This window comes from Pinus tabuliformis, chromosome 2_2, assembly GCF_031772625.1.
Source record: "Pinus tabuliformis cultivar Carrire ecotype Pingquan chromosome 2_2, CPIR1, whole genome shotgun sequence".
Classification (NCBI taxonomy): Eukaryota; Viridiplantae; Streptophyta; class Pinopsida; order Pinales; family Pinaceae; genus Pinus; species Pinus tabuliformis.
Window position 1 is genome coordinate 1,105,337,044 of NC_142300.1, and position 10,575 is coordinate 1,105,347,618.

The window sequence follows — 10,575 nt, forward strand, 5'->3', positions numbered from 1 at the left end:
TTGTAATTGAGTCCCATCGCTGCTTTACAGGTAGGTGAGTCACTGAGGCCACGTCTTTAATTCAGGTAAGAAACCTCCTAGGGTATAGTTCAATTTATGTAAAAGAACGAAAGGTTTTACCTCAACTTGCATTAACTGACTCTCGACCTCTGTTATAGGTAAGCAACCTTTCGGGAGGTTTGTTGTTCCAGACCATAGCCATTAAACTCATCAGATCTTACATCGTTTCGTTGATTTACAAGTTGGAGCTAGATATTTTGGTTACTGTACTAGGCTTAATTCATTAAAGGGTTTTATGTGGAGGGTTTTCTACTTATAAACGAATTTAAGTTATTAATGTATATACACATGTTTCTTTAGCTTTATTTCATGTTATACAACAAGCTCTGGCTGTCAAAATTTCCCTTTTGAAATGTAAGCTATTAGAATTGAGTAATTATAATTGGTAGTTGCCGAGAGTTTGTTAAGAAGACCTATGAATCTATTTCCATTTTGATTTGAAGGATGGACTGTAATAACTTTCTTAATTAATTTAAGGAGATACCAAGCATGCCTCCAATCGGCTTCTAAAATAGCATTGACCGCTTCATCGCTTCTTTCCTTGATTAGCAATACACATTTTCAGTTTATAGTTGTGTTATATGAATGATTACATTATTCTCACTTTTCCTGTGGATCGATATCCTGTGATATTGTTGATAGGGAAACTACACTTAATCAACTGTGATAGTTTCTTATTAAAAGATTCTTGTAGTGTTACCTATTGTTTACTATATAGATTTTATTCATTATGAAGACCTTTGATTATAAGTATTTCACTGCCATGTTATGTTAACTTTTTTTCTTAACTCAAAATAGGAAATTGTTTCATATTTGGACGAACTTTAATCTTTCTATTCTACTAGTATTTACAATTAATGTACAATTTGCTCGAAAAGTTGTTTACACTTTCCTTTCCTTTATTGATAAGTTATATTCACAGGAATGCATTCTAGGATCTATATCAGTATATTCTCAGTGATACTTGTCTAGAATTTATCTTCTTTTTCTACTCTATGAAACAAATAATTCGGCTGTAACCATTCAATTTATTCATTATTTATTTAGCATTAACGTAAGCTCCATGGCTATTAGTTCAGAAGTAAGCCTTCTATCCTACTTATTTGTTTACCTGCAACTCAAATAATAATATCTACAATCCAGAATTAAATCTTTACACTTTCTATCTTACTCATCTATTAATCCTACAAGTCAAATAATCATGTTTACAGTCCAATAATAATTATTTAGAAGCTTTCTACCTTACTCATCTGTTAACCTGCAATGGAAATATATTTCAGAAGTTCTATCCTCCCAACCATGAGTCTAGCAATCACATTCAGACTCTCCCCCAAGCACTTTCTGTCTTTCACACTAGATTTTGTCCAATTATAATCATTACTATGGTCCTCAGGACTCTCGTCCAGCCTCAATATATCTACTCTCTTATTGACTGTGTTGAGTAACTTTCCAACTATTTTATTCCACCTAGCTCTAGGATACATTTTTTCTCCTCTCCCCCTCTCTATATTTACTTTCACAGGCAGAGGGTAATTGTTTCTTGGCAACCGTTTAGTTTAATTAAACAAAAAAGGTTTTATTCTTGTTAAAGTATTACTGCTAATAATTTAGGTAGTCACAATATATGTTTCTTGGCCTCTAAGCCACAGTCAGTCAATATCAAAATGTAATAAAACTTAAAATAACATTTAGTGAAGATGAACTTAGTAATCTCAGTAATTTTTATGCAACTTGGGGTGTTACATCTCCCCCCCATATGAGGAACACCATCCTTGGTGTTCTCTCTACTTTCAGAAAACAATGTCGGATAAGATTTCTGCATAAATTCCTCCTCTTCCCAAGTGGCCTCTTCTGGGCCAAAGTGCTTCCATTGCACTTTAACCTGGGTGATGGCTCGCTTCCGCAAGTTGGTTTCTCTTTGATCGAGAATACGAAGAGGTTCTTCCAGGAACTCTCCTTCCGGTTCAACCTGAATATTTTCCCAATCAATAATGTGTTGAGGGTTATACACATATTTTTTTTAGTAAATATACGTGAAATACATTGTGGACTTGAATGTGGCTTGGCAGCGCAATATTATAGGCCACCGGTCCAATTCGTTCCAATACGTGAAAGGGTCCACAATATTGGGATGGTAATTTAGCACAACCTTGCCACTGTAAGGAATTTTTATGGGGTTTCACTCTTAGATAAACATGATATCCTAGTTGCAATTCCCTGTATGTCCTCTTTTTATCTGCATACACCTTCTATTTATCTGGAGCCACCCTCAAATTTTGTCTAACTTTCTTAACGGCCTCCTCCATTTCTACTAGCATGTCAGGACTGAGTGCTAACTTATTAACCGGATCATTCCAATCTATGGGTACTTTGCACTTTCCCCCATACAACACCTCGAAGGGGCTCATGCCTAATGATTCATGATGTCCATTATTATATCAAAATTCCACTAGATGGAGGTAATCCTCCCACTTGTGTGGTTGCTACATCACAAACATGTGTAGCATGTCTTACAACACCTGATTTACTCTTTCGATCTGCCCATCTGTTTGGGGGTGGTAGGCAGTACTAAACTGGATCTGAGTACCTAATCCCGCAAAGAGATTTTTCTGGAAGGTGGATGTAAATTTCACATCCCTATCCGAAATCACCACTTTGGGTATCCCATGTAAGCGAAAATTCTCCTTCATAAATATGTTTGCGATTTCCACGATTTTTTACATGGATTTCACAGGTACGAAATGATTTGTTTTACTAAATTTTTCTACTACCTCCATAATTGAGTCATGTTACTTCCTTGTGCGGGGTAAACCGATGATGAAGTCTAAATATATGGTCTCCCATTCCATTCCATAATGGGAAATAGTTGTAACAATGCGGCGGGATGTTGGTGTTCTGCCTTCACCAGATGACACTACAAACATTTGGAAAAATATTATACAATATCCTTCCTCAATCCAGGCCGAAAGTACCCCTTTTGATGGCTGAAAACACTTTTTGGTAACCTGGGTGGCCAACATAAGGTTTTCTATGAAACTCATCCAATATCAATAGTTTAACCGAATTTTGGTTAGGAATGTAAATTATGTCATGGAGGTTAACAGTAAGGAGATTATCATAATTTAATTCAAATTCAAATTTTTCCTTTTTCAGCAGAGCTTCTTTTGTCTATTTCCAAAGGAAAGTATACTCTAGATCTCTGGTAGCTGCTTCCTTTATGATTTCAGGAATATTTGAACTTACTTGGCCCATTTGGACCTCATAGATACAATGTCAATTTCTGCTCAGTGTGTCGGCGACACGATTTTCCTTCCCTTTTAAATGTTTCATTTCAAAATTAAATTCACTTAGGAAGGATGTCCATCTGGCCTGTCGAGTATTTAAGCTAGACTGATTGAAGAATTTTTTAAGACGACTATGATCTCTTAGGAGAAACAATTTCTTCCCCAGTAGGTAATTTCGCCACATTTTAAGTGCATGCACTACTGCTGTCAATTAAAGTTCATAAGCTAACTATTGTTGTTCATACTCCTTCAAATTTCAAGATTCATAAGCAATCACATTTCCTTCTTGTGTCAGCACCCCACCAACACCCTCTTTGCTTGCATCTGTGCAAACCACGAAAGACTTTTCCGGATCTGCTACTTTTAACACTAGTGCGGTGGTGAGCAGATGCTTTAGTTTTTCAAAACTTTGCTGACACTCAGTTGTTCATTAGAAAGCATGTCCCTTTTTCTATAAGGAGGTCATTGGAAAGGAGATATTTGAAAATCGATCAATGAATCTACGATAGTATTCAGCTAATCCCAAGAATGATCTGATATCAGCGACATTCTTTGGGGTTGTCCATTCCATGATTGTTTTGATCTTTTTCGGGTCTACTGCAATGTCGTCTGCTGATATAATGTGTCCCAGGTACTGAATTTGATCTTTGAAAGAGTCACACTTGCTGAATTTGGCATACAACTCATTTCAATTAATGTTTGCAATACTATTTTCAGATGTTCTTTATTCTCCCCTTGGTTCTTAGAGTATATTAAAATATCATCTATGAAAATTAGCACAAATTTATCCAGGTAGGGCTAGAAAATACCATGCATCAGACTCATAAATGTGGCTGGAGCATTTGCGAGGCCAAACGACAATACCACGAACTCGTAATGACCATAGTGAGTATGGAATGTTGTTTTGTAAATATCTTCGTCTTTTATTCTTATCTGATGGTATCTGGATCTTAGATCAATTTTCGAGAATACCTTAGCTCCTTGCACCTGAGCAAATAGATCATCGATGTGTGGTAAAGGATACTTATTCTTAATGGTTAGTTTGTTTAGTTGTCGATAATCAATGCATAATCTTAGGGTCCCATCCTTTTTCCATACGAATAATATGGGGGCTCCCCAAGGGGACACACTAGGATGGATATACTTTTTATCTAAAAGCTCCTAAAGCTACATTTTGAGTTATGTTAACTTAGGTATGCTCATGCGATAAGGGGCTCTTGATATAGGAGCTGCATCTAGAATTAACTCAATGGTGAAATCAATATCCAGCTTTAGTGGTAAACCTCGGATGGATTCTAAAAATACATCAACAAATTCCTAAATGACAGGAATAATTTCCAGTGAGGTCATCTTATATTTAGTGTTTGTAAATCCCAACTGAACAACATATATTTGATAATCTTTTCTAATACATTTTCCTAACTGACTAGCAGTAATAGGACATAGCTTGGTGCTGGTTTTTATTCCTTGGAATTCCTTCCTTTGACCTGATTCTGATATAAAACTTACACTCTTCTGTTTATAGTCCACTAGGGACCAACATTTTTCCAACCAGTTCATCCCAATTAAAATATCATAAGAACCCAAATGTTTTGAAAATTTTTTGCTCGATAGTTGACACTTTTCTACCACCTTAGGACTAACATAGCTTAAGCTAGCACCTGGATCAAATAAAATAGAGACATGTTGCTTAGAAATCATATCTTCACATTCGATCATTGTGGGCTGAAATTTGGCTTGATGATCATCCAAGGCAGCGTTAATTCTGGGTATGCTCCTTGCCACTTCCCCAACTGTGGATGCTTCTTGCATATTCAATAATTGTTCTGTTCTAGCCCAGTGAAAACAATTTTTTTAATAATGGGGTTCTTCGCATCCCCATCATTGCAACGGTAGTTTTGATTGCTCATCATTGACATATTTAGTGACTCCCTCTACTGGTCTGTTCTCAGAATATGCAGTTTTTGGCTGATTCTTGGCTGGAAACTTGTTGAAAGTCTCTTGTTGTACATTCTTGTTATTAGCAAATTTTGGTTGTCTGTTTGGAATCAGAATACTACACTTCTTGTTCAACCCCCCTTTTGGTCCTTCATTCTTCTGTTTCATTTTTTTATAACAGATGAGGGCTTTTCGCACAACATCTTCCATTGTCTTGGGGTAGTCAAACTCTAGTTTTTCTTTCATAAAGTTTCGTAAACCACTGATGAACCACTAAATTTTGGCCTTTTCCTCTTGCATGTAAGGCACATAGCATAGTAAGGATGTGAATCTAGACACGTATTCATCCATGGTTAAGGTCCCCAATCTTAACTCATGAAATTCCTTCACTATTTCATCATAATAGAGCTCAGTTAGATACTTGTCCTTAAAATGGTTTTGAAATTCATTCCATGTAACCTGCTCTTCGTCAATTTTTCTTACCATCTTGATTTCCTCCCACCAGATGGTCGCTTTTTCCCTTAGCTAATAAACCGCAAATCGTGCCTTCAATTTGTTAGTGTACTCATAAATCTGAAAGTACTTGCCCATATCGATTAACCAGGCCTCCACTGCCTCTTCAGATTCTCCCTCAAAGAGTGAGGGCTTAATCTTTTTAAATTCTCCTTGTAGTTCTAACTTTTGTTCTAACTTTTGTCTTTTGTTTTTACGTTGGTCGAATACATTGTCTGAGCGTCCTTCTTCATCTTCCCTGTATTTTTTAGTTGACTCATCATTTTCTTCTCCATGCTAAGCTATAGAGATCTTTTCCCGATCTTCTGCACTAGGGTCTGGGTGGTGCTGATTCTCTCAATTGGACAAAATTCTTAGAATTCTCTCATGTTCTAAACGCAGCTTTTCATTATTTGTTCTTAAATTGGTCATTTCCAAACACAATTGCTGCACAGTTTCGAGTAATATTGCATTAGCTTGCTGGGATTCCTTGCCCAGCTATATCCAAATATCCGGATTAGCATTCACATATGTTGTTCCAAGCGATTCAGGTGGTCCGGAGTTCCTCTGCATTATGAACTTTCTTTTCTTTTGTTGGTGTGATCTTTATCTATTTATCTTTGTTCACGCATAAGTTTATTTAGTTAAAAATAGAAGCACATATTTCCAGTACATATAGGTTCCCAAAGAGTCTCAATGTACGAACCTGAGCTCTGATACCATTTGTAACAACTAAACTACAAACTTTATACAAACCTTACAAAATACACAATTATATATCTATATATATATATAGATATATATATATATATATATATATATATATATATATATATATATATATATGTATGTATGTATTGATCCATGGTAAAATATGGATGACATAAATATCATTTACATTTCATCTGCGGAATTCTGGAAATTCTCAAATACGAATAAATGTTAAATTAAATGGGCAAGTGAGGAGATCTGGCAGGGGGTCCTCCTGGCTCATTATGCACCATTTTTCAGGGCATACTATGTTGTATCTACTCTCATCAATGGTAACACGCGGTGGGAAGCTGGTCGGGAAGCTGGTCTATGGGACGATACTCCCGTTCTGTCCTCCCATCTGTTTCGACTTTCCACCGTTGATCTTAACTCATCGATCTGATGGTGAAGGATGGATAGGGCTCGGTCCTCTAACCAATTCTTCACGCCCGAACGTTGGAGATTTCATTGTTGTGGTTGCTCCTATGTCTCGCGCTGCTCTATGATGGCTAGGTCTATTCAAAGTCACCAACAACTTACAGTATTCTCAGAGGGTTGAAACAATGGAGACTGTTCAACCCACCAGAGCAGGTATGCCTTACAAATGGGTAAACACTGAGTTTCGATTGCTAGGATTTGAGGGTTTGTTACCTACTTGGGGTTTCAACCTTAAACCTATTTTAAAGGTCCATGACCGTTATACAGTGATGGTCCAAGAAGCTTCAGAGATGGCAGAAGGCGAAAAGCACCAAGAATCATCTGAAATAGGTACACTTCCGAAGTGAGATTTCGTGGCAACAATTCTATTTTAGTCTCTGCTTCTTAAGGGGTTTTCCTTATAGCCTTTTCTTTGCATTAAGCTCTTAATTCGTAACTGAGTCCCGTCGTTGCTTTATTGGTAGGCGAATCACCAAGGCCTTGTCTTTAATTCAGGTAAGAACCCTCCTAGGGTATTATTCAGTTTATGTAAATGAACGAAAGGTTTTACCTCAACCTGCATTAACTGACTCTCGACCTCTGTTACAGGTAAGCAACCTTTCAGGAGGTTTGTTGTTCAAGACCACGACCATTAAACTCATAAGATCTTACAGAGTTCTGGTTTGTTTGCAGGTTGGAGTTAAATATTTTGGTTACTGTTCCGGGGTTAATTCGTTAAATTTTTTTATGTGGAGATTTTTCTCCTTATAAATGAATTTAACTTATAAATGTATAACATAGGTTTTTCTAACTTTATTTCTTGTTATACGACAAGCTCCAATTGTCAAAAGATCCCTTTTGAATTGTAAGCTATGAGAATTCAGTTATTATACTCGGTAGTTGCCAGCAGATTGTTAAGAAGACATGTGAATCTGTTTTCGTTTTGATTTGAAGGATGGACTGTAATAACTTTCTTAATTAATTTAAGGAGAGATCGAGCATGCCTCCAATCGGCTACTTCGATAGCATCGACCACTTCATCGCTTCTTTCCTTGATTAGCAATACATGTTTTCATTTTATAGTTGTGTTATATGAATGATTACATTATTCTTACATTTCCTGTGGATCTATATCCTGTGATATTGTTGATAGGGAAACTGCACTTAATCAACTGTGATAGTTTCTTATTAAAATATTCTTGTAGCGTTACCTACTATTTACTATAGATATTTTATTCATTATGAAGACCTTTGATGATAAGTGTTTCACTGTCATGCTATGTTAACTGTTTTTCTTAACTCATAATAGGAAATCGTTTCATATTTGGACGAACTTTAATCTTTCTATTCTACTAGTTTTTATGATTAATGTACAGTTTTCTCGAAAAGTTTTTTACGCTTTCCTTTACTATATTGATAAGTTACATTCATAGGGATGAGTTCTAGGATCTATATTAGTATATTCTCAGTGATACTTCTTTAGAATTTATCTTCTTTTTCTACTCTATAAAACAAATAATTCGGCTATAACAATTTAGTTTATCCATTATTTATTGAGCATTAACGTAAGCTCCATGGCTATTAGTTCAGAAGTAAGCTTTCTATCCTACTTATTTGTTTACCTGCAACTCAAATAATAATATCTACAGTCTAGAGTTAAATCTTTACACTCTTTCTATCTTACTCATCTATCAATCCTGCAAGTCAAATAATCATATTTACAATCCGTAATAAATATTTAGAAGCTTTCTACCTTACTCATCTAGTAACCTGCAATGGAAATATATTTCAGAAGTTCCATCCTCCCAGCCACGAGTTTGGAAATCACGTTCAGACTCTCCCCCAAGCACCTTATGTCTTTCACACTAGATTTTGTGTAGTTTCAGTCAGTATTATGGGCCTCAGGACTCTCATCCAGCCTCAATCTCTCTACTCTCTTATTGACTGTGTTGAGTAACTTTCTAACTATTTTATTCCACCCAGCTCTAGGATACTTTCTGGCTCTTCTCCCTCTCTCTATATTTCCTTTGACAGACAGAGGGTAATTGTTTCTTGGCAACCATTTAATTTAATTAAACAAAAGAGGCTTTATTCTTGTTAAACTATTACTGCCAATAATTTAGGTAATCACAATATATGTTTCTTGGCCTCCCAGCCTCAGTCAGTTAATATTTAACATCAAAATGTAATAAAACTTAAAATAACATTTAGTAAAGATCAACTTAGTAATCTCAGTAATTTTTATGCAACTTGGGGTGTTACATCTCCCCCCATATGAGGAACATCGTCCCTGGTGTTCTCTCTACTTTCAGAAAACAATGTCGAATAAGCTTTCCACATAAATTCCTCCTCTTCCCAAGTGGCCTGCTCTGGGCCAAAGTGCTTCCATTGCACTTTAAACTGGGTAATGGCTCGCTTCTGCAAGTTGGTTTGTCTCTTATTGAGAATATGAAGAGGTTCTGCCAGGAACTCTCCTTTCGGTTCGACCTGAATATTTTCCCAATAAATAATGTACTGAGGGTTATACACATATTTTTTTAGTAAAGATACATGAAATACATTGTGGACCTGAATGTGGCTTGGTAATGCAAGCTTATAGGCCACCATTCCAATTCGTTCCAAGACTTGAAAGGGTCCACAGTATCGGGGTGCTAATTTAGCACAACCCTGCCATTGTAAGGAACTTTTTTGGGGCTTCACTCTTAGATAAACATGATCTCTCGGTTGAAATTCCCTGTATATCCTCTTTTTATCTACATACACCTTCTGTCTATCTTGGTCCGCCATCAAATTTTGTCGAACTTTCTTAACAGCCTCCTCCATTTCTGCTAGCATGTCAGGACCTAGTGCTAACTTATTAACTGGATTATTCCAATATATGGGTACTCTGCACTTTCTCCCATACAACACCTCGAAGGGGCTCATGCCTAGCAATTTGTGATGTCCATTATTATATGAAAATTCCACTAGATGGAGGTAATCCTCCCACTTGTGTGGTTTCTGCATCACAAACATGCGTAGCATGTCTTACAACACTTGATTTATGTGTTCGATCTACCCATCTGTTTGGGGGCGGTAGGTAGTACTAAACTGGATCTGAGTACCTAATCCCGCAAAGAGAGTTTTCCAGAAGGTGGATGTAAATTTCACATCCCTATCCAAAATCACCACTTTGGGTATCCCATGTAAGCGAAAAATCTCCTTCATAAATATGTCTGCGATTTCCACGATTTTGTACGTGGATTTCACAGGTATGAAGTGAGTTGTTTTACTCAATTTGTCTACTACCACCATAATTGAGTCATGTTGCTTCCTTGTGTGGGGTAAACCGGTGATGAAGTCTAAAGATATGGTCTCCCATTTCCATTCCGGAATGGGAAATAGTTGTAACAATCCGGCGGGATGTTGGTGTTCTGCCTTCACCAGCTGACACTCCAAACATTTGGACAAATATTCTACAATATCCTTCCTCAATCCAGGCCAAAAGTACCCTTTTTGTTGGTTGAAAATATTTTCTGGTAACCTGAGTGAAAAACATAAGGTTTTCTATGAAACTCATCCAATATCAATAGTTTAATTGAATTTTGGTTAGGAATGTAAATTATGTCCTTAAAAGTAAGGAGATTATTGGAAT

General features: G+C 36.5%; 1 protein-coding gene across 1 annotated transcript; it reads right to left on the minus strand.

Moving 5' to 3' along the window:
- Positions 1–9,182: 9,182 nt before the first annotated feature.
- LOC149197248 (uncharacterized) lies at positions 9,183–9,866 on the minus strand. The gene has a single exon (XM_089408616.1). It carries the CDS (start codon positions 9,864–9,866, stop codon positions 9,183–9,185), a length of 684 nt encoding a protein of 227 aa, XP_089264742.1.
- Positions 9,867–10,575: the final 709 nt, after the last annotated feature.